Below are 24,678 nucleotides of genomic sequence, written 5' to 3' on the forward strand. Positions count from 1 at the left end.
AATGCTCCACTCGGGAGCCCCTGAATTTTATGATTTTTATAAGATTTTTTTTTATTTTATGAAGTAAGCAATATTAATAAAATAATTTCAGTATGAATGTAAAATGTTGTTTAATGACAGTGATGACATTTGAATGTGTCCAACGTGAAAGGTCATTTAAAGACCAGGTCAATGATCTAGTCTTAGAGCCCACCGTGGGGGACATTAGTGCTGCTATTACTTTACAATGTGAGGAAGTAAACAAGAATCTATTTGCTTTACTTCATTCTTTTCTTGTTTTCATCATTTAAAAACCTGCATACAGAAGAGATGTGTTCATACTCAGAAAAGTAGTCCAAAGAGTTTGATGATAAAAGCAGCATTTTAATGACAAAGAGCAATTAATTTGACCTCCGAGAGACACAGAGCAGATATTAATAGTGACCACAAGAGGGAGCCAGAGCACCACTGCTGTCCATAATGTAACAACACAGTAATAAGACTATTGAAGTAGGCAGTAGCAGTGAGCTCCCCAGTCAGCCCAGTTCTCCCATTGTTAACACAAGGCTCCTCACACCCAGTCATCTAAACACTGTGTCTGGAGGAAGGAGCTGCTCAGCGTGATGCATGCTGGGAAACACTGACTCTAATATCTCAACATCTGCAACTTCCACCCCTGACACTTCTAGTATATTTGTTGTCTTACATTTGATTTCTATAAGAACCCAGAATGACGTAGATAGTCAAAGTAAACAGCTTTTATTTCCCTAATCAAATACAGCTCATCGCTTAGCTTGTGCCCTGCTTGTTGTGTTATCTGGTTTTACACTTTGAATTTGCACAGGGTGGGGCTAGCAGCAACACACAGTCTAAAAGCGCATCCACATTTACTCTATTACAGCTGCCTTGTGCCATTCTATGCAAAATAATTAACAATAGCAGTTTGTTTCCTCCTTCAAAGGGTTTACCAGGAGAGCTGCGCTATGACACGGCTGTAGCTCATAGCAATCGATGGAGCTGAATTCAGCATTCCTGGACTTCCAATAAGAGCATTTACACTGTGTCCTAAATTTGCATTGCGCATTTTACTTTGTAGTTTGGACATATCATTTTTTAATAGCTTTATTTATAAAAAAAAACAAAAAAAACAGTGTTGAACATGAGCACTCAGATTCTGATCCAATCAGAAATGATCTCTTTCGTATTACAATGTGAGTGTGTGTCTCAGTCACTTCAAGTCATAGAAAGAGGATTTCAAGAGGAGCGATAAAGTGGAGCGAAGCGATTTTAAAAAAAAAAGGCGCCAAGTTAGAAGCAAGAATTATGTGAATCTTGGGCCCCAGCACCTTTCCAAGTGTGCCTATTTGCTTGACAAGATTGGCCTAATTTCTTCTCCTAACTTGGATTTTTGCATTTGAGATCACCCCTTCAAACAGCTGTTTGTCGAACTTGTTTTTGTCATGGGATATATTTAATATAGGGAGGTAATCACTCCATAGTGGTTGGCTTTGTGCTAAGGGCGAGGTCGTTACACTAGTAAATTCCATTTAAGGATTTGTTCTGACTGTCTCCTCGGCTTGGGCAGCCACACTATTCAGCAGAACACTGCTGTGCTGAAATGCCAGGAACATTATTTACATTTTCTTTTTTTTTTCTCTCCTGTGTGAATTTGCTGGTGTGTAACAAGCGATCTTGACTTACTGAAACTCTTCCCACAATCAGAGCAGTGGTACGGTTTCTCTCCTGTGTGAACACGCCGGTGTGAAACAAGGTGTCCCGACCGTCTGAAACTCTTCCCACAGTCAGAGCAACGGTACGGTTTCTCTCCTGTGTGAATACGCTGGTGTGAAATTAAGTGTCCTAACTGACCGAAACTCTTCCCACAGTGAGAGCAGCAATACGGTTTCTCTCCTGTGTGAATGCGCCGGTGTACAGCAAAGGATGCTGAGTGACGGAAACTTTTCCCACAGTTAGAGCAGTGATACGGTTTCTCTCCTGAGTGAATTCGCTGGTGTGAAACAAGGTTTGCTGACGAACTGAAACTCTTCCCACAGTCAGAGCAATGAAACGGTTTTTCTCCTGTGTGAACCCGCTGATGTTTTCCAAGTTGTCCTGACTGACTGAAACTTTTACCACAGTCGGAGCAGTGATATGGCTTTACTCCTGTGTGAATTCTCTGGTGTTTTTTAAGGTCTGCTGAATCCCTGAAACTCTTCCCACAGTCAGAGCAGTAATATGGTTTCTCTCCTGTGTGAATTCGCTGGTGTGTTACAAGTTGTCCTGATCGACTGAAACTCTTCCCACAGTCAGTGCAGTGATACGGTCTCTCTCCAGTGTGTATTCGCTGATGTATTAATAGGTGTTCTGACCGACTGAAACTCTTCCCACAGTCAGAACAGTGATATGGTTTCTCTCCTTTGTGAGTTCGCTTATGCAATTCAAAATTTCCTGACAGACTGAAACTCTTCCCACAGTGAGAACAGCGATAAGGTTTCTCTCCTGTGTGAATTCGCTGGTGTATCACAAGGTCTCCTGAGTTCCTGAAACTCTTTCCACAGTCAGAGCAGCAATGCGGTCTCTCTCCTGTGTGAATTCGCTGGTGTGCTGTACGGTGTCCTGATGAGTTGAACCTCTTTCCACAGTCAGAGCAGCGATAGGGTTTCTCCCCTGTGTGAATTCGCTGGTGTATCACAAGGTCTCCTGAGCTCCTGAAACTCTTTCCACAGTCAGAGCAGCAATGCGGTTTCTCTCCTGTGTGAATTCGCTGGTGTGCTGTACGGTGTCCTGATGACTTGAACCTCTTTCCACAGTCAGAGCAGCGATAGGGTTTCTCTCCTGTGTGAATTCGCTGGTGTATCACAAGGTCTCCTGAGAGACTAAAACTCTTTCCACAGTCAGAGCAGCGATACGGTTTCTCTCCTCTGGTATTTAATTTCTCTCCTCTCAGTATTTTTAAATTCCTTAACTGGGTCCTTGCTTGAACTGCTGGACTGGAACCTGGAAAAAACAAACAGGAGAGAAAAATCAGAGACTGTTTTAAGTAAGAAATGCAGCAAATGTTCCTTCCTCATTATGTCGTTTCATGACCTTTTCTGGGTTAGGTAGTGTAGGTAACTGTAGTGTAGTCCGCACCAGGGAGGCTGCAAAACTGATTTGATTTCATCGATCTGAACGCATGAAGGAACCTTCTAACCTCTCTTTAACTGAACTTTAGAGGACAACTAAGGATGAGTATAAGTTTAATTTATTCATCACAGGAATAGTAACCTACTATACTGTTTTTTCTGGTGCTGTTGATTATTGTTTATTAATTGTCAAAAAGGGTCGCAATGGGTACCTATCTGTTATTAATACTAGCCCGATCAGCTAGATTAGGATAGGGCGATTGAAGGAGGTAACAGAGCTGTACATTTCTAAGAGGAATCTGTGCACTCTGATTCTGGGGCCCTGTGCCGATCTCGGAAGGTTTGATCAGGAGTGTCAGCCTAGAACTTTTAGTCTTTTTCGAAAAACAGATTTAAGGGGCGGTGTAAAGTAGACAGAGATTGGGTGTTTGAAATACTATACCAGAGTTGCCAGGTCTGCGGTTTTCCTTTAAAAAGACAGCCGCGGGAAATATTTAGGAGTCGCTGGTTGCTACTTTTTGGGCTACTTTCAAGAGGTCTCGTGGTTTTTTGGGCTAGTTTACTTTATACATATAAAAAATAATAACTTTATTAAAAATGAATAAACTTTTGCAGCCTACCCGCCGCAGTGCACACATACATAAAACTGTGTTTCCCAATAAAATAACATATTGCGCATGACCACAACCACCACTGCGCATGACCATGCGAGTGAACAGGCGTGAGAGACGAACGATTGTGTTAATTGACAGTGAAAAGCAGCCATTTTAAGAAACAGGGTAGAAACATCGAAACCGCTAAAAAGCAGGAAAAATAAAGAAGTAATCTAAATACTGAAAAAATACTGCAAAGACTGAGAAAGAAAAAGGGTTACAAGAATGGATTAGCCGTGTAGCTGGCGATGACTCAAAAGCAGCGTGTAGGTACTGTAAATGTGAAGTGCGAGCACATCACAGCGATCTGTTAGCTCACAGTAAAACAGAGAAACATATTAGAAACGCAGCTCCCTATTCAAATACAAGAAGCTTATTTGACACGGGATTTAAGAAACAAGTTGACAATTCCGTTAAAATATGTAAGTTGAAGCTGGCAGCCCATATTGCTTGCCTTTCCGGCATCCTCACCGTAGATCATATGGGATGCATAGTCAGGGAAGTTGCACAGAAGGATATTAGTCTTCATATAACAAAATGCTCAGCACTTCTAAAATGTGTCATCGGGCCCATTGTTCATCAGGAGATGCTTGAAGACATCGCCAAAGAGCCATACTCTTTAATTGTGGACGAAAGCACAGACATCAGTGCAAACAAGCAACTCTGTGTGGTGTTCAGGTACTTCAGCAGAAAACTTGATCGTATCGTGACATCGTTTGCCGGGATTGTTAGCTTGCCAGCCGGTGATTCTCACAGCACTGCAACAGCCTTGTTCAAATTCTTAAAGGAAAACAAACTGGAAGTGGAAAGATGCATTGGTCTGGCAACAGACAGTTGCATTACAATGTGTGGGAAAAATAATTCGGTACTAACAAAGTTAAGGGAGGTGAATCCAAAAATTGTGTACAACAAGTGTGTTTGTCATTCACTGCAGCTCTGTGCATCAAAAGCAATGGACGTACTTCCTCGAAACATCGAGTACATGGTATCACAGACGTACTCATGGTTTTCCCACAGCACTCAGCGTCAAAAGAAGTACCGCGATCTCTATGCCACCATTAATGTTGGAGAAGCCCCGCTGAAGATTTTGCAGCTTTCTGACACAAGATGGCTTGCAATTAGCCAGTGTGTTGATCGAGTGCTTTCTCAATACGAAGAGCTAAAGTTGCACTTTCAGCTTACAAAAGGGCAGGGAAAGGAATTACAATGCTGAACTGCTGTACCAGATGCATTCAGACCGCATAAACAGATTGTATCTGGTTTTTCTTCAGCCCCTTGTCACCGAGGTTAACAGAATAAACAAGCTGTTTCAGCCTGACAGTGCCAATCCAGCGAAACCTCTTGCTGATTTAATGACATTTTACCGCAGTTTGATCCAACGAATCATGAAACCTCACGATTTTCCAACATGGTCATCTGTAATGGATTTTGACATAACGTCCGACAGAAACAGCTTGCCACTTTCAGCAGTGGACTTCGGGATCAAGTTCCAGTTAGAACTGTCAGAATCAAAGATCGAACCTCAGAAAGCACAGGATATCAAACGCAGATGCAGAGATTACATGTTCGAGTTTCTGAAAGAGATCAAACAAAGATTGCCTCCCAATATCCAGCAACTTGAGTCACTTACCGTTCTCAGCCCAACTGTTGTACTCAGTTCCAAAAAGCCACAGCTGGCAAATTTATCATTTTTGCCACTTTACAATGGAGATCTTGGCAAACTCGAACAGCAATGGCGAGCTTTGAACAATGTACACTGGGAGCACACTGAAGACAGCCAAATTAAAGAGTTCTGGGTTGAAGTGGCTAAACACACCGATGCAGCTGGTGATAAAGATTTCACTGAACTTGGTCTTTTTGCCTTATCTCTTTTAGCCCTACCATTTAGCAATGCATCAGTGGAACGTGCTTTTTCACAAATGGCCCTAATCAAAACCAAACTAAGGACCCGCATGCAAGAGAAATTGTTGGAAAACATTCTTAGGGTCAGAGCATATATGCAGCGTAATAAGTGTTGCTGCAACCAATTTCAGCCATCCAAAGCAATGCTGTCACTGTTTACAGGCGACATCTATGAAGCAAATAATGCAGAAGATGGTGCCGACTCAGAGGAGCTTTTTAGAAACTAAAATATTATAAATGTTTCATTTTGTACATACTTTTTTCTTTTGGACTTTTTTCTTTGTACATTTAAAATTGACTTGAGATACACCTGCGTGATGATAACAGCTGGCCCTTACACGAGGAGTTTGAAGGTAAGAAGTTAAAAATGTTTTTTATGTGTTATTTCAATGCATGGGGCTTACTTTCAATTAACTTAACTTTGTGTTTAAAAAAAGGCAAGCTGTTGGCTCTTTTTTGCAATTTGTTAGGTGCATTTAATTGATGTGGCTGTTTAATTGATTTAATTGATGTGATCATCTAATTAGATTGGTGGCATAACTTTAAAAGATTGAACTGTTTTCTTCTTTGGGAAACAGTAGCAGCATTAAAGGATAGGGCTACATCTTAATAGTAATAAGCTTGGTTTCAGTAAAAAAACAAAACAAATTGGGCTAGTTTTGAAGTGACTTTGGGCTATAAACACTGTAGAAATCTGGCAATTCTGTACTATACAGAGTATAATGGTCCTGATCCCATTCCGGTTGCGAAGACCAGGGAGTCAAGTTGTTTATTGCTGATTTCCTGAGAGGGACTGTACATACAGTTAAGCTTGCCTATGCTGGGGGGTTCCCGAGTGGCGCATCCAGTAAAGGCGCTCCACGTGAGTGCAGGATGCGCTCTATAGCCTGCAAGTCGCGAGTTCGAATCCAGGCTATTCCTTTGCCGATCGAGGACGGGAGCTTCCAAGGGGTGCCGCACAATTGGCCGAGCGTCGCCCGGGGGGAGGGAGGGTTAGGTCGGTCAGGGTGTCCTCGGCTCACCGCGCACCAGCGACCCCTGTAGTCTGGCCGGGTGCCTGCGGGCTTGCCTGTAAGCTGCCCGAGAGCTGCGTTGTCCTCCGACGCTGTAGCTCTTGGGTGGCTGCACGGTGAGTCTGCAGTGTGAAAAAAAGCGGTCAGCTTGACGGCACACGCTTCGGAGGACAGCGTGTGTTTATCTTCGCCCTCTCGAGTCAGCGCAGGGGTGGTAGCGGCGAGCCAAGCGTAATAAAATAATTGGCCATTCCAAATTGGGAGAAAATAATAAATTATTGGCAACGACTAAATTTATAAAAAAAAAAAAAAAAAAAACCTTGCCTATGTTGAGAGTAATTGAACATGCAAATGGGAAAGGCTCACCTAGGTTGCAAGAGAACCCAGAGAGTCACTTGTTAGATTGGGTTGCAGGAGAAACCAGAGAGCAGTTGAATGCACAATAAGCTTGTCAAGGTTACAGGAGTTTTCTGGGAGTAATTGTGTGTACGATAACCTTGTTTGTTGATTGTAAATGAGAGAGTAATTGGAATTAAACTCATTGATTATATGTTGCATCACAGATCTGCTGTATAAAAATAGAATAAATGAATAAGAGTGATTGAATATTAACTCCAATATATCTGTGTATTTGAAATAAATGAATAAGAGTGATTGAATATTAAGTCTAGTATATCAGCGGGGGGGGGGGGGGGGTAAGCCTGCCGATTCGGAATAAAGTCATATTCCCCAATAGATGTCATATTAACCCTGTAGACCCCAGATTAAATACAGAACCCTCCTGTAGATTCCTGAGAATTTTGACCAACAGTGGCGATTCCACCTAAGTTTGATTCAAATAAACATAACTAAAAAAAACAAGTAAAATGTATAATTACAGGTTTTATTAATTCTAAACAGGACAAATTATTCTTTGAAACAACACCAGCCTTGACAGTTTGTGCAAAGCAGACAGCAGAGTGAAGAGATGGGGAAGACGAAGGGGCTTCCGGGTCGCGTCCGCCACTGAACAGAAAGGAGACAAGAAGGAAGGAGGGGCTTCTGTTCCATTAGCCAGTAAAATGAGAAGAGGCGGAAAAGAAGGCGGGGCTTCTAGTCCGGCAGTCAGTAAGAAGGCAGCTGCCATCCTGTTGGTCAGGAAAGAAGGAGCTCTCAGACTAGCATTCTCAGGGGGAGGAGCTACCGCCAGCCCAGTTACCAGAGAAGGAGGCGGCGCTCTCAGCCCAGCATTCTCAGGGGGAGGAGCTTCCGCCAGCCCAGTTACCAGAGAAGGAGGCGGAGCTCTCAGCCCAGCATTCTCAGGGGGAGGAGCTACCACCAGCCCAGAAAGGGGGAATGGCAGTCGTGTCAACCAGAGGGGGTGGAGCTATGGTTCCCACGGGGAGAGAAAATGAGCCTGTCGGAGCGTCTGGAGCCGACAGCACCCCTGCCTGAGTGGCCGTTTGCCCCAGCAGCAGCAGAGGTGTGGCTGTTGCCACCACTAGCAGCAGTGTGGCCACTGCTACCACCACCGCCAGAGGGGGCATTGCCACCGCCAGGAGTGTGGAGGTTGCCACAACCACCAGAGGGGGCGTTGCTGACCCTATGCCCTGCACCGCAGCCAGATGGGTTAGTGCTGCTACATGGGGACATCGGTCTTAAGGGAAAATGTGGGGGTTAAACGGGCGCCTCCTAACAGAAGCCCAGGGGCCAACAATAGGATAAAGTTAGAGACAGCGGGCAGCAGACGGCAGGGCGTCCAGGTTAGAAAAGGCAGCCATGTCCGTCTGGTATTTGACAGGTGTCAGGGTCGGGGTCGGCTGGACTCTAACTTTCCCACCCCCCCACCCAGGGGTTAAACGTTATTAGGAGGGAAGGAAGGTAGCCTTTTCTGTCGGAACGGCTTTTGTGAAAGTGGGAGGAATATGATCAGGCTGTTGTCAAATGATTGGGCTTTTAAAAGAGAACCGAGTGCCAGTCAGTGCCAAAGTCATAGTCTTCAAAGTCAAGTGTCAAAATGCTTGAGTGACGTTATGGGAAACATATAAAAGTTCAAAATGTATATGAATTGCTTTTGAAAAAAAGAAAGAAAAAAGTACCAGAAAACTCTGACTATTCAACAAGGTCGCTGTAAGAGATAGCCGTCTCTTTTAAAGAAGAACATAACATTAAGTTTCATATTGCACACACTATAGCTTCTAGAGGGAGAGTGAATTAGAGGACTGGGAATGTTAATCAAATCTCTTAACTGTTTTATCGATTTTTACCTACATAATTGGGTACAATATGGTTTCGACAAACAAACCTACAATAAATTGAACTGTGTTTGGGATCTCAAGCTGTGTTGTACGGACTGTGTGAGAATGGAGAGAAAGAGATGTCCAGCTGCATTCTGGGACAACAGGCTCTCACCACACAAACACACACACACACACACACACACTCATTTGAATGCCCACTTTTGAAATAATATACTTTGAATACTTAGAAGTGATTAGGAAGAAAATAACATGAATTTGGTGATTGATTTTGCATAGAATTAATTAACACATAAAGCATTTGTTGTAAGAATCATTTAAATGGTTTATTTCTTACTTCTGATAAACACTGAAAGACCTTGGCTGTTAACTCAATCTGGTAGTTATGGACATGTTCATTAAATTACATTGAAGTTTTACCCCAATTAGCCAAATTTGATAAATTACTGTGGATGGTCTTTAGGAGCAGGTCCATTACGATGTTCATCTACCAGTTCCATTGAGAAAGATCCATGAGAATAAATGCAATTCATATTACAAAAATTAAAAGTAATCTGAACATTTGAAATGTAAGACACATTGACACTGTAATAAGAAAACAAGTTTTGCTTTAACCATTAACTAATTATTATTATTATTTGTTTATTTAGCAGACGCCTTTATCCAAGGCGACTTACAGAGACTAGGGTGTGTGAACTATGCATCAGTTGCAAAGTCACTTACAATTACATCTCACCCGAAAGACGGAGCACAAGGAGGTTAAGTGACTTGCTCAGGGTCACACAATGAGTCAGTGGCTGAGGTGGGATTTGAACCGGGGACCTTCTGGTTACAAGCCGGTTTCTTTAACCACTGGACCACACAGCCTTGTAAACTGAGATTATGGAAAAGCTAATGATTGAAAACTTTTTACAAAAGGGGCCTTGGGCAGCAAATTGGACGGGACCACGTGAAATTATAGACACATGTGGCGAGGGGAATATGATGGTTTGTAAAAACAAGGAAACAGCCGACATATAAACGGTTTCATGCGGATTAGTGCAAATTGTTTAAAGGCTGATATTGTCTAGAATACATTCTAAATTAAAGACTTAGACCTATATTTCAATGGGGAGGTTGGGGCAAAAGGCATGCAATGTACATTTAGGGTTTTACCAAAGAATAAATCCTTCACTTGATTTTTCATTTCAGAAGCTGCTGTTCTGTGTGCATTGGTGAGCCTGTTAGCAGTCACCGAAATACACCCTTGGCCGGATCCCTCAATGAGAGATCAACAAGCTGATTACTGCTTTGCTATGAACTAAGATCTAGTGGAAGCAGTGATTAACAAATGAGGATAACTCCACAGTGATGTTAATAGAGGGGAAGCGAGAACCCGCAATTGATACAGGCAGTACCTCCAGAACAAAATACTGATGAACAAAAACGCATAACACCTGCTGCTTTGCCAAAGATTGGAGATGTCAAATCCCTAAAGAAAGACGAACATGGAGGCTGGGTAATGACTTCATTCAATATCCATTGCTGTGGAAAAATTCCTAATGGGGGGGGGGGGGGGATCGGACATTCCCTTTAAGGAGTTGCGAATTCATCCCTTCAATGCAAAACACACTGGAACTTACTGGTTGCAATATACTAGAGAATAAACTTGGACCACTCTCAATGTGTTTCAGCATCATTTCTGAAACAAAAATCCATTATTATTGCCACGACCAAAGCCACTGATAGCACATAGTCCACAGACTACTCCAGGATCCGCAAACAGACTTGTGTTTACTCGTTTCAAAAAGACTACTGTTGAAAATGTTCAAATAATCAATGCTGACTGTGCTTATTAATGTTGATAGTTGGAAAAATATGCTAGAAATGTATTGTTTAAACGGCATTAGGGCTAACTCGAAAGTTATCCAGGGTGCCGTTTCCCAAAAGTAACTCGACCATCGTAACAGCAACGTGTCAAATCTGATGTGTTTCCCAAACACCGTCGTTAGTCAAGGAGCTCATGAATAGCATTGTGGGTTCACGAGTGGTCTGGGGTAATTGCGAGGAGACTTTGTGAACACACAAGGGCTGCGGAGCACCACTTGAAGTGTGTGTGTTGAGGGCATCAAACATATACATTCTGGTTTAAGTTTAATAATTCTTGCTTTGAACAGTATATCGCGTCGCTTTGTCTTGAATTTATTGCATTTATAACAAATAAAAAGGGTAATTTTATTAAGAATAAAAAAAGACCAGTATTTAATTGTATCGTTTTGAAGCCAGGTTACCTTCAATTGCAATGTGTAAAATAAAGACGCATTATATGAGGGCAGAAGTACAAAGTTTAGTAATACAAAGTGTACATAAGATCATGATTTAAATGGAAATTGAAATAATATGTGGAAGATGCTGTTATCACAATACATAATGGTTACTCCCCGTGACCCTGTAAAGGATTAAGCGGTTATGGAAATGGTTACTTGGATATACTGAACGGAGACATCACCACCAGGGGCCATAAGAAAAAAAACAAACTATTATTATCATTGCGCTGTAAGCCTAACCTACCTGCATTCTATAACTGGGATGGATTGAATTTATTATTACCAGTATTAGGCCTATTATTATTTCATTACTTATCTTTATTAATAGACAACACTGATCTATATTTATAAACAAAAGTGCTAGTAGTTTATATCTTTAATTTACTTATTTGTATAACTAGAGCTTGTTTTTACTGTACCGTCAGTTCAGGAGAGTCCAGTTAAGAAGAGAAAGATTGAGTTTGGCACGGTTGTTTTGTATCCCTTTTCACTGTAATAAACCCTCCATGCTTGATTCAAGTGGCCTGTTCACATTTATATAACCCATGCCTGGTTGGCTAATCTTTTTAAACCCTTACAATATTACAGTATATTAACAATACAAATTTGTGTTTCTGCTTGTTCATTTTCCAAAGTTTCCTCGTCTATATAATCGCTGGGTCTCAAATAAATTGGCAGTCTCCAATAGGCGCTGGTCTGCTCGTGAGTTTTGTAAATAAATGCCTGTCCGTTTAATAGAAGTTTCACGGTATGTGTTAATGTCCATTTAACTGCTGTTAAATACTTTTGTACATGTCCGGCTACAGAGATTAGCACTGTCTCTCAGAGCCGGCCTTAGGGCAAGGCAAGCAAGGGGACCGCCTAGGAGGACCCCACCCCCAAATTGTGTATATGACGTCTTGAAATGAATCCCGGTTCAGACTCTTCACAATAATCACCTCCAAAATATATTGATTTCTGCTGACCAATTTACTGTATGCACAGACTGACAAAGTGGATGTATTTCCTCATGTGTGTACTTGTTCTGCCATAACGGCCCTCTTATTGAAGGATGGGTCCTGATCATGGCATGCTTTTTTTAATTAGTAAAAAATATACTTTTTTTTTTTTTTTTTTTTTTTAAACTCAAGCAAAAAAGTAAAGCTACAAAAAGGACCCTTCACTACGGCATTCACACAGCGATATTACAGGCTCAGCTGCAATTTGGCAGCATACCTCCATTTACATAGAAGGCAGATCATGCAGTGTTAAAACATGCTGCCTGTGTGTCACACTTCAAAAGAATATACTGTATGTTGCACACATTAAATAGGGATTCGTTTTTTAAAAACAAAAACATTCTGTTCTTCAAATCTGGAAGAGCACAAAACATAAAGTCTACCGGTAACTCACATTTCAGTATGTTACTTAGACAAGTTAAACTGACAGTTTGTTTCAAACTTTTTGTGACATATAATGATACACATAAAACAGTAGGCTACAGTATTTTAATTAAAGAATAAACCATTTTAGCCAGAACTCTAACTTATTCTAATAAATTAAACTTTGTTTTATAATATACAGCAGAAATGCTGTTAACATATGGTATTTTTAACTGTATTTGTGTTTTTATCATTTATATTCTGAGGTGAAATTAACTATTTAAGCTATTTATTACCCAACCTGTGACATAAAATATACAATATAGTAGCCTACGCTGGTCAGACAGTTGGTTTCGAACTTCAGCCCCCTGTCATCAGCTGCAGATGTGGGCAGGACCAGATTTCAGAACACGAAAAAATAAGGGGAGTTTTAGGACTGTACCAGTAACATCTATTACATACATTATAGGGTGTTACATACTGTCCTATATAAAATGTGGTGTCTGTTCACAGTGAGAAAAATCTGCTTCACACCGGCACTGTGCCGCCACTGAACCACCTTGAGAGTGTCGCTGCATTTCCCAGCATTTCCCATTGACACTGAAAGTGATTCCGCATCAGTGACGCCACAGACACGGTGATTTGCTTCAGTGTAGACAAGTATGCGAAATGAACCTGGATGCTAATGTGGAGCCCTGCTATCTGTTCTCAGCCTCTCAGTCACACTGTGGCCATCACTCAGTGCAGAATGACAATGTCACAGCTAGTCAGTCACTCACCTGCTGGACTGCACTCTGAATGTGAGCTCTCGTCGTCCTGTCCACCTCCTTGCGTGCTGTTGGGAGAGCCTTCCTCTCCAGAGCCTTGCTTTCTCACAAAGATTCTCTCCAGCACCACGCTACACTCCCGCAGGTGTACCGGACCCAGCTCAGTGGGGGCTGCTTTCAAGTCTTCGGATTCTTCCTTCCCTGGTTTCAAGAGTACCTCCTCTTTCAGGGGCTCCAGTTTAATACGCACCATTTCCAGCACCTCTTCTTTCATAGGAACTGGTTCTTCTGTCTGGGAGATCTCCAGTTCGTTGCGCTCAGCTTTAATTCCAGACACCACTGGCTTGATGCTGTCACAGGGCGTCTCACAGAGCTCCTGTTTAATGGGGAGGGAAGCCAGTCCAGTGAACTCCAGTCTAATAGGGACCAGTTCAAGTTTAGGGAGCTCCTCTTTAATCGGGACAGATTCCATCTTCACATTGTCCAAGGCATCAAACGTGGTTCTGCTTGGTAACTGTCAGAAAAAAAAGAAAAAAAGATTAAGGGCTGGTTTCACATCACAGAACCTGATTAGCACTAATGCTGAGGCATGTCTACACTGAAGCAATTCACCTTGTCTGTGGCGGCACTGATGCGGAATCACTTTCAGTGTCAATGGGAAATGCTGGTAAAATGCAGAGACTCTTTATTCTGTCACTGACCCGTCTCTCGAGGTGGTTCAGTGGCGGCACAGTACCGGTTCTGAAGCAGATGTTTCTCAGTGTAAACTGCAATGCCACAACAGACACTGCATTTTACACACAACAGTATGTAACACCCCATTCTATTTGTAATGGACGTTAATGGTACAGTCCTAAAAAAAACATTTCTTTGTGTTTTGAAATAGGGTTCAACCCATCTGCAGCAGGGAGCTGAAGTTCAAAACAAACAAACTGCAGTGTACAAAAATGAGGGTCGATAGAATAAAAGAAGTCATTTTTAAATTACTAAATGATGCTTTAATCATGTCAAACTTTGTGTAGATCAACTTATTTAAAAAATGGATTGATTTGATCGATTGCTCAAAGTAGGTGTTAATCCCCAGGGATCCTAGAAATCTGTTTATAACAGAATACTGTGGAAAAATGCGGAATTTGCATTTTGGCAGAGAATTTGTATTTTTTACATTTTGTGAAGAATGCAAAGAACATCTATGAACCCCACCAACTGAATGAGTTGTAAATGTTTTAATGTAAGCACCAGTGACACTTCTGCAATGTGCACATCATCACCCTGTTGTGTTTGATCAACCGCTACACCTACACTCTACAAAAAGCCTGGGAAAGTACTGGATGTACTTCATTCATCCAGTGGGGATAAAATAAAATAAGGGTTTTGGAGGTTGCCTGTGCTTTGAAGTTTCAGTTAGGATTGTTAGGATTATGGTGAATTATAAAAAAAAAAAAATTCATGTGATGAACGAATAGCAACTGCCCACCAGCGTCGAGTATGTGGGGGCCGTGAGAACTCAGCCCCCCTCGGGCAAAGTCAGCATTTTAAAAGGGGGCTCAACCCCCCCCCCCCCTCCCCCCGTGTTTTGAGACATGTCAGGGCATCCCTGCTGATCACAAATGAAAAGAAAAATGGTTTCACATTACTAGCGTGAAATACATTGAAAGCACTTAGAACAAAATACCTATACAGTTTGTATACACAGCAATGCAGTTGAATACGTTTGCCTTGAGATTTATTGGTAGAGAACTTCTGACAGATATATCTTATAGTCAGTCTGACATACATAACCAACCCATAAATAATTCTTTAAAAAAAAAATCTTATAACTGCTGTGACTACATTTTCACCATTCTGATGTTGTGGTCACGTTCATGGGTTCTTTGTTAAAGATCACTTAACTCTGTTATTTTACGGTCAAAACTACAGATATATATCTATAGATAGATCTAGAGCTACAATCAGCAGAGTTCAAGTGAGATTTCGGTCCATCATCTTGGGTGATGATAAGAACACGAGAGAGTACACATAGTTCTATATATGTCTCTGGAGGGGTTCCAGTTTAGTAATACACACCATTTCCAGCACCTCTTCATTCACAGGAAGGGGTTCTTCTGTCTGGGAGATCTCCAATTCATTGCGCTCAGCTTTAATCCCAGACACCTCCGACTTGATGCTGTCAGATGGCATCTCACAGAGCTCCTGTTTAATGGGGAGGGAAGACAGTCCAGAGAACTCCAGTCTAATGGGGACCAGTTCAAGTTTAGGGAGCTCCTCTTTAATCGGGACTGATTCCATCTTTAAACTGTCCGCAGTATCAAATGGGGTTCTGCTCGGTAGCTGCCAAAAATAAAAAAAGAAAGATTATAAGTCCTGTCAAAGAGGTTTAAGTGGGGGCTCTTGACAGGCACACCCAGTCAAAGCGCTCGCCCGAGTGCAGTGGATTTGTATTTCACTTTCAGACACCAGAATTTAAGGTTAATTTAAATTACTGATTGCGCATGCGTCTATTCAAAAACACTCCTGCAAATTCGGCAAGTTTTCGGTTTAACCCTGAAGCAGAAATCGTGTTAACCATTGACATATACACACACACACACACACACACACATTAAACATGGATTACATTGTCAACGTGTAGTTTATACTAACGTTTCAGAAAATGCGCAAACATTTGACTACATGATGTATTCACACACAAACAGGAAACAGGCTGCTCTCGTACAAGCAGTGTTATAGATTGGGGGGTTTCCACAAACGATTAGACTCACACTGTGTATTACTTCTAAATGAACACACTTTATTGAAAATCACACATCCGGTACCACGAACTCAGCTCTTCCCAGAATCCCGCTCTCCAACATCTTCCTACCAGACCCCATCTCCCTGTAACAAAGGTTCCCACCGAGTAAGCGCTACAATTCATTGAATCACCAGACTGTTACATTTGCTTAGTTGCAGGTTAGTAATATTACGAAAGCACACAATTACTTTAATTGCTTGTTCTTATATCACTGACCAATATAAATACAAGATTTTATGAAATGGTTAACAACTCACCCGCTACTAATCTTCAAAACTCAAACCCGCCGCAATACTTGCGCTTTAAAATGATGCGTCCGGTTCAGTTGAGTTTTTGGAAACCAAGCTTGTTCTGGGGGCAGAACGAATGCTTTGCTTCTGATTGGTTACTTGCGAGTCTAAAATGTTTAATGGAACATTTGATTGGCCACATTATGTGACAAAAAGCTGGTGGGGAAAGACCGGGAAGAATTCAGGTGTGTCTGACTTTGCGGTTAGAACTACCCACTGAAATGCATAGAATTATATAAAATATTGTATAGAAGAAAAGAGGCTGTATCAAACTACCGATATTTATTTTTATTTTTTTAATTTTGCAAGATTCGTACATATACAATATTTTAATACTAGTGTTTCCAAGGATGGTTTAGTCAAGTTTTTCATGGCAATGCAGTGTTGGTGATACAGAATGAGACTTGAGTTTAAAATATGTCTACCTTGAGCAAGTGCAGGTCTGTGTCGCTCCTGACCGAATCATCTGTCGAGCATAAACAAATGATCACTAAACCTACTGCTGCCCCTCGTCAGTCCAATGACACATCTAGCCCTTTACCATTCATTACACAATACAACTGAGATCGGCTGTTCTAATAACGGTGTGTGGATTTCATTTCTGCTTCTTTACGTGTTTATTTTCCCTTCCGTATAAAGTTTGCTTTTCAGGGTGTGTGTGTGTGTGTGTGTGGTTTTATGGCCGTGCACATGCGTTTCTTATTTTTTATTTGTTCTTACCCCGTGGTCAGTTTTGGTGTCATTTAAATTTGGTATTTAGGCTACTGAAAGAACAATACAGACGAGAATCTTGTATGAAGTTTGTCCGACCACCCGCATTTATCGAACTAAATAAAGTAATATGTAAATATTGGAATGAATAAATAAATACGTATGGGAATAAATACATTTATGTCGATATTTATGTATTCATTCATTCATTCATTCATTCATTTTAAGCAATGTTTTTTTCCTCGTGTAGCAATATTCCGGTATTAATTACTATGAAACATACTAAACCACCACAGCTCTTCGCTTACGGCCATACCACCTTGAGAACGCCCGATCTCGTCTGATCTCGGAAGCTAAGCAAGGTCGGGCCTGGTTAGTACTTGGATGGGAGACCGCCTGGGAATACCAGGTGCTGTAAGCTTTTCTACCTACAGCTTGAAAGGGGGCGCTGTTTCCCCACATATTTCGAATAATATTCTCACACTTGCTCCAACTAGAAAAAAAATTACATTTTATTTTAACATTTAACATGAAACTTTTAAAATAAGTAAATGATATGAACTCAATCCATCCTGCCCTTTTCCCATGTGTGTGTGTTCGAGTTTGTTAAAACATTAAAAAAATACATTATTTTTCAGTTTGATAAATATACATTGTTGTGGAATTATGTGATTTCAAAGACATTGAGATTCAATGTACTATCAGTATATCAGCCTATATATGTACAGTAAAATGGTACATGCATATTTAAATATGATTTAAATATACTTACTGGTGTTCCTTAAAAAGAAAAGCAACAAATCCAACATTTGGAACAGACGGCAGCTTGAGGAGAGAAGAAGAAAGTCAATAAGAAATGTAAGTGGTTTTACTATACGGTTGCAATTGAGGACAAATATTTTAACACATTGAAATGGTCTTTGTTTTTGTTAACTTTTTCTTAACTCAAATTTTGAAAGATAAAAGTCAAACCATGAAGTAAAATATTACGAATTAACAAATTGTCTTAAGAATTGTATAATTGTTGATGTAGACCTGACTTGGAACCTTAAAAGTTTTGCTGAATGTATCGGACACTACTTCAAAAATTCCACATTGTATTGGACAGGATTAAGCAATATGAAAATGTCAGACGCATGGAGAGGTGTCATTCAATAGCTGAAATGCTTTGTAAAAGAAAATGTCAAAATGAAATTTGTTTATTGCTAATTTTTCCAGAAAATACAACGTCGTCACTAAGTCCTGTCAACAGCTGAGAACAGTAGTTAGGCCCAGGCGATGGGCATCACCAGCATTTAAAGAGGTGAAGAAACACCTTGACTTACAATCCAGGGCGAGAAGCCCACAGACAAAACCACCCAAAAATGGGGTCATACTTAATTAGAGAGCATCCTGAATTTGAATCAGCCTGGATTACTCGTGAGAACTGAGCAGTATTCACTCAAATATGTTATGATAACAAAAAACTCCAAGTCCCATAAGCAAGTTGATAACTCCTCAGCTCCAAGCTAGTGCCACTGGAAGCAAACCCTGCCACTTGTTTCTCTAGATCTAACTCCGGACAATGCAAAATTGAAGAAACATGGCGGTTTGATTACAACATAATTTCTCATTTTTGTTGACCCTTGCAAGGTCGTAGGTCGAAGGAGAAATTAAAAAAAAATAACATCCATAGTTTCTGCACTCAGCATGTCAGAAACCCCAGGTGATTTTTTCTAGTAAAATCTGCACTGGTTGAGTTGGTATGGAATGCCCCATATATTAACATGGTGTGCACCTCAAATAGATGGAAGATTGGGTGCTTTAGTCTACTTTTTCTAACTTGGATTATAACTTATAATAATAAAAATGATGTTATCTCAATTTCAGACACATTTTTAAATGAGGAACTCAGAAGTCCCTGGATGAATTTTTATTTTTTATTCAGGATCAGCACATCAGCATTATTAAAGTCAGTTTATTCTTCATTGTCTTGTCATCCTTGTTACCCACCTGGTCTCCTTCATTCCTTATGTGTGCAGCAGCTCCCTGGCACACATGTCTCAACACTTATGGGCCAGTTCATTCTGAACAGGCAGATTTCTAATGCCTCTCCTAGAGAGCAGGAAAGCACTGAGAGGCTAAACATAAAACTACAGGAAGGATAATCTAACTGTACTGTGAGTCACTCAACCCTATCAAGTCCCACCTGTGTTCACAGCTCAGATCTCATAGAACTGTATGTGACACTTATTGAAACAGAATTGCAGCACTTAGAACACATATACAAATAGAATTAATCCACTCTTCTATTAAACTGTGAACTTAGTGTTTGATTGAATCCCTCTCTGGAAACAGGCATCAGTGCCCTGCCAAGCTGCACACACTGCCATCACTCACACTGACCACAAGAGGGAGCCAGAGCACTACTGCTGCCCCATACTGTAACACAGTAATAAAACAATTGAAATAGGCAGCAGCAGTGAGCTCCCCAGTCACTCCAGTTCTTCCATTGTTAACACAAGGCTCCTCACACACAGTCATCTAAACACTCCAGTGTGGTCTGTGTCTGGAGGAAGGAGCTGGAGGAAGAGGAGGGAACCTCTGGGGACGGGGAGCCAGCGCCTGCGTCCGGAAAACGGACCAGCGTGGTTCTGATGCTGGCGTCCAGGGGAGCTGCAGGAAAGCTGCAGCACGTCCCACGAGTGCCGAAATGGAGCTGGACAGCAGGGTGGTACTGGCTTCTGAGACACTCTCAGAACCAGGCTCTTCCTCAGCAATGGTCTCACCCACTTGCATCTCCGAGGAGAAAGAAGCCCCGTCGCCCGAGGCCGCTATAGACAGCGTGTCCTCCTGTACCAGCTGAGATGACCCTGCCCACCCCTCCTGCACTCCCATGGGAGAGGGGGGGGGGTATGGTGATTGGGGCTGCGGGACCTGGACAGGGAAAGAGCTCCAGGACCTGGGTCATCTTGGTCTTGAGATCCATAATGTCCGTACAGGGATGAGACCCTGACACAGTCCTGGCCTTGTGCATTAGCACTGAGACACTGCTTGCACTGCGACGAACACTGGCAAGTGTTAGCATAGTGTATACAACCACTATTGTTGCAGCAAGGGTATTAACCTTGTGCACCTTGTGCCGAGTACCCTGTTTACACTGGGTACTGCGCAGCACTGTGAGCTATATGCTAGGTTGACCAGTGCCTACGCAATTAGCGCAACGTGCACCACATGCACTGCTTGCACTGTGCGTCCCAGGCACCGTATCTACGTGAACTGTGTACCGTGCGTAATCACACTAGAGTGGTAGAGGTATCAGCACGCATGCACATGTGTTCTGTGTGATCCGAGCACTGCACACTCCGAGTACTGAGGGCACTAACTGCACCGCAATTCCACACTCAGTGCAGTAATGAAGTGAACCTTTATACGCTTTGGATTCCAAACTAATCTCAACAGAAGACTTTGCTCTTGTTATTATTAAGTACGATTTCATCAACTCTACTTTACTTGTGTGTGCAGGCTAGCTTTAACCCTACCAGGACACCTGTCCTTGGCTGTAATAATATGACTATAGTAGCTTATCCACCTGGCTGAAAACCAGAGAATCCAGCACTGTTATGGATTTCTTTCAGCTTTAGCACAAACCAGAGGTATTTACAGATACTGTAAAAAGATCACAGAATGAGTGCAATAAGGAGCCCAGCTAGAAGAAATTGAAAATCAACAGGATGAATAAACCTTGTTTGTTTGTTTATATTCTTTCATTATTTTTATTTTAATTTGTTTAATTACTAAAAGGAAAGGGGGTGTCTTCTGTAATGGGGCAAGATTATCACTTTATTCTATCTTTCGTTTTCTAATATTATTTAAGGTTGTTGTTTTGTTTTGTTTTTTGCTGATAGTAATCCTATACACGCATTTACAAGTACAAGGAAAGCTCACCAGAGGGCACCAAAACATTACTTGTGTGGAAAAGGCCTCAACATGGCTGTCCAGGGTATTCTGTCGGGAATGGTAATGGACAGAATCCACCTGTCAGGAACTTCAGTATTAAAGCGACCACACTCCAGGATAAATTACCCTGGGAGGGAATACCTGCATCATAAATATACAGTAAAATAGACTATACAATAAAAAACCAACTCAAATACAATATATACTGTATACAGTATATACTTGTAATACAGTTTGCTATGATATAGAAAAAAGTGCTACACCATACAAACTCAGAAAAAAAAAATATCAGTGTTAATAGTATAAAATATATTCAGTATATGCTTTTTTCTATATTTTGTAGTTAAATACTTTCAAATGTATACAGCAAGATAATAGAAGCCAGGCTTAAATTGAGTCAAATAACAATTTGTATGAAGTGCTTATTTATTCAGCACTGCCATTGTCAATGTTTCACTCCAACATAAAGATATATTGAAAAACAAACAGAGGCTTGTAGATAACTAAACTAAACTAATACTCCATTCTGGCAACAAACAATCACACACTGACTAACCCCAGTCAGTGCAAGGAGGACACCTGTCTAAAGGTTCACTGTCATAATGAGGGTGCTTTTCATTCCTACTGGTTACATGACTGAGCAAGACGCTTCACTTCCAAGCACACTTATGCTCGTTTTCGGACCAATCGAGAACCCGATTCCCAAGACCTTTGCCTCAATTCCCTCCACTCCTATAGAAGCCCCTGTGTCAACTCCCAGCCCAACCTTCACACCTACAGGGCCTATTGATGCAGAGGCACTTGCCAGCTCGCCTCGGACCATTGCAGAAGCTCCCAAAGCACTGACTTCACCATGTGCTGCTGCACTGCTGCCCTTGGCTTCTAATTGAATCTCACGGAATTCTACCTTGGTAGATTCAGCTTCCATTTCTATAAAACCTCCGATTTTAGGAATCGTCATGACAGGGTGACTTCCAGGCACATGTTTGTCCAAGTGTAACCCAAATGGACTATATTTCAATGAAGCTGGTTTATTGTGGATCACAATGCCTTCTTCGTGTTGCATATTAACACATTTAATTGAGACACTGCCTTCTTTGTCTGTAAAAAAAAGAGATAGTTATTTATTTATTATTAGGTTTTAATGATAACAAACAAAATACACACAATAATGCATGCAAAATGTGGTACAGTACATAGGGGGTTAACATAAGATGAGATAAAACAAATACATGAATACATCAATACATAATAGAATAAAATAAAACTTAGGGAGTGAGGGCTCCCACACTTAAAATAAAAACATGAATTATGTGGACCGCAGATGGCCCAAACATGACTTAATGTTATCCTGACTTTCGAATAACATTCTTATAACGTTCTGAAACATCATTGTGTTCGCGGGGTTACTATAAAATCTATTACTGACACCTTGTGGTCATGATACGCAACTGCACGTCATAACATTGCTTATCATTGAATTTCTGCAAGTGTGTCACGTGATTGTAGTTTCGTGTTGTTTGTATACTCTTGTATACAACAGCATTTATTTACTTTAACAACATAGAACAGCATAAACATTCTGCATGGACAGATGTGAACGCACAGTTTCGTTTTTCCAAAGCTGGTAAAGGATTTACTCGTGACTTAGGGCAGTACATGTGCTTATTAGAGTGACTGTATTTTGTTTATGATTGTAAGTCGTCCTGGATAAGGGCGTCTGCTAAGAAATAAATAATAATAATAATAATAATAATAATACTTACAGGGCATCGACTCCAACAACACGGGTGTAAAAAAAAAAAACATGAGTGTGTGTGTGTGTAAACATGTGTTTGCCTCTGCAGAAATACAACTGTAATACGCAGGGAAATGCATAACCATTATCTAAGAAAACAATGTGAAACAACATATTTGGAATCAGGTTAACAACGCGAATGTAGATGCATTTATTGAAATGTTCTTTAATCAGCAACACTATGCAGGGAATGCGAGTCAGCAGTTTGGTGGTTAACACGCGCTCACAGACACGGCTCAGTGGTGGGCGGGTCTAATGTGTGCGCGCTCTTCTTTGCTGTCTTCTTTTTCAATCAGGTCCGGTCTGCGTGTATGTAATAGAACCTCAGCCCTCGTTTCAAGTATTGTGTTTTTTTCATAATACGGATTTGCAGCATGTCTGGAAGAGGTAAAGGTGGTAAAGGACTCGGAAAAGGAGGTGCCAAGCGGCATCGCAAAGTGCTCCGTGATAACATCCAGGGCATCACCAAGCCCGCTATCCGCCGCCTGGCTCGCCGCGGAGGAGTGAAGCGAATCTCCGGGTTGATTTATGAAGAGACCCGCGGGGTGCTGAAGGTTTTCCTGGAGAATGTGATCCGGGATGCCGTCACCTACACTGAGCACGCCAAGAGAAAGACCGTCACCGCTATGGATGTGGTGTACACTCTGAAGCGCCAGGGTCGCACTCTGTACGGATTCGGAGGTTAAGAATATTCATCGGCTGCATTTGAACACAAAGGCTCTTTTCAGAGCCTCCCACAATATCAAGCCCGAGTTTAAATCCGTTTACTAATTATTCACTTTCTACAACATGAGGAGATGTTTTTTGGGTTAGGGTGTTAATTCTATATTTATGCATGTTGTTTATATATGTATCTGCGTAAACTCTGAATTCCAATGACGTGTGTATGTATAATATGCGTTTTGGAAGTTATTTTGTTTAAAGAAAGTTTGCATTATTAAAGTACGGATAATGTATTAACGAGCTAATTTAATTAAGGTAGTATGTTGATGTAAACTAGGGAAAGAGGTATTGTTCTGAACTTGAACAGTCTTAAGCAAAAACACCGCTGCTTAACTTTAATATTAACAAACTGCTGATCCCGCAGAACTAGCGGTGTGTTCACTGGAAACCCCTTCCAGCTCTCCTAACAGGAGGCTGCCTGTCACCGGGGGAATGCGCTGCTCAGATGCGCGGGATTATACAGCGGGTGTCGAGGCTGAGTGGGTAAGACGATGGACTGGGAATCCATTGGAGTCTCACCGCGCAGGTTCCAATCCTGCAGACAACGTGTAAATATTCATTTTGTATTATTCAGTGCCATTGTATAATCTCAATGAAACCATAGATAGGATGTCTATGAATGTTTTCATGTGGGCAAAAATCTGAGCCTGTGTTACTGAACCTCATCCCGAGTATACTCGAGTTAAAACAGGCATGGTGGTCTAAAAATCTACAGCGATATTTCGGTTATTTGTACTTTGGGGGGGGAATGTTTTAATCAAACTGTTTTATAATGTAAATAAATTATTGGAACATATAATTTAAACTGGTATCATTGCAGATATAACTACCTTTACACAATGTAAACAAACTGGACAGTCAACAATATCGACTTTCTAGTTAACTGAAGTGCCCAGAACTCTAAACTGTAAACTAAAACCTAGGAATTATAACAACTCGAACACGACTGTAGGGCAGTGTGGTTTTAAACACTTCTAAACGGTTACATTTTGTTACAGCTGTCTTCCAATTTAAAAATGTGCGCCAAGAGGAAACAAGACAAACCGCAGCAGAACAGCGCCAAACCAGAAACAGCGGGCA

General features: G+C 41.3%; 1 protein-coding gene and 1 non-coding gene across 5 annotated transcripts; one reads left to right on the top strand and one right to left on the bottom strand.

The window, feature by feature from the left end:
* Nucleotides 1–335: 335 nt before the first annotated feature.
* Nucleotides 336–16,523, bottom strand: LOC131696796 (zinc finger protein 345-like). Of its 4 annotated transcripts, none has more exons than XM_059006302.1 (4): nucleotides 15,987–16,095; nucleotides 15,411–15,674; nucleotides 13,356–13,857; nucleotides 336–2,976 (listed from the first exon to the last, which is right to left on the bottom strand). In XM_059006302.1, exons 2-4 carry the CDS (start codon nucleotides 15,630–15,632, stop codon nucleotides 1,610–1,612), a joined length of 2,091 nt encoding a protein of 696 aa, XP_058862285.1. In that variant the 5' UTR covers nucleotides 15,633–15,674; nucleotides 15,987–16,095; the 3' UTR covers nucleotides 336–1,609. The 4 variants fall into 4 exon arrangements, with proteins under 4 accessions (XP_058862285.1, XP_058862284.1, XP_058862283.1 ...); XM_059006301.1 differs by lacking the exon at nucleotides 15,987–16,095 and adding an exon at nucleotides 16,395–16,523 and having other exon boundaries at nucleotides 337–2,976; XM_059006300.1 differs by lacking the exon at nucleotides 15,987–16,095 and adding an exon at nucleotides 16,134–16,345 and having other exon boundaries at nucleotides 337–2,976.
* A 917-nt stretch (nucleotides 16,524–17,440) lies between these two features.
* LOC117973497 (5S ribosomal RNA) lies at nucleotides 17,441–17,559 on the top strand. The gene has a single exon (XR_004664001.1). It is a non-coding gene; the product is annotated as a 5S ribosomal RNA (ribosomal RNA).
* The last annotated feature ends 7,119 nt before the right edge of the window (nucleotides 17,560–24,678 follow it).

This window comes from Acipenser ruthenus, chromosome 32 (genome assembly GCF_902713425.1).
Source record: "Acipenser ruthenus chromosome 32, fAciRut3.2 maternal haplotype, whole genome shotgun sequence".
Lineage (NCBI taxonomy): Eukaryota > Metazoa > Chordata > Actinopteri > Acipenseriformes > Acipenseridae > Acipenser > Acipenser ruthenus.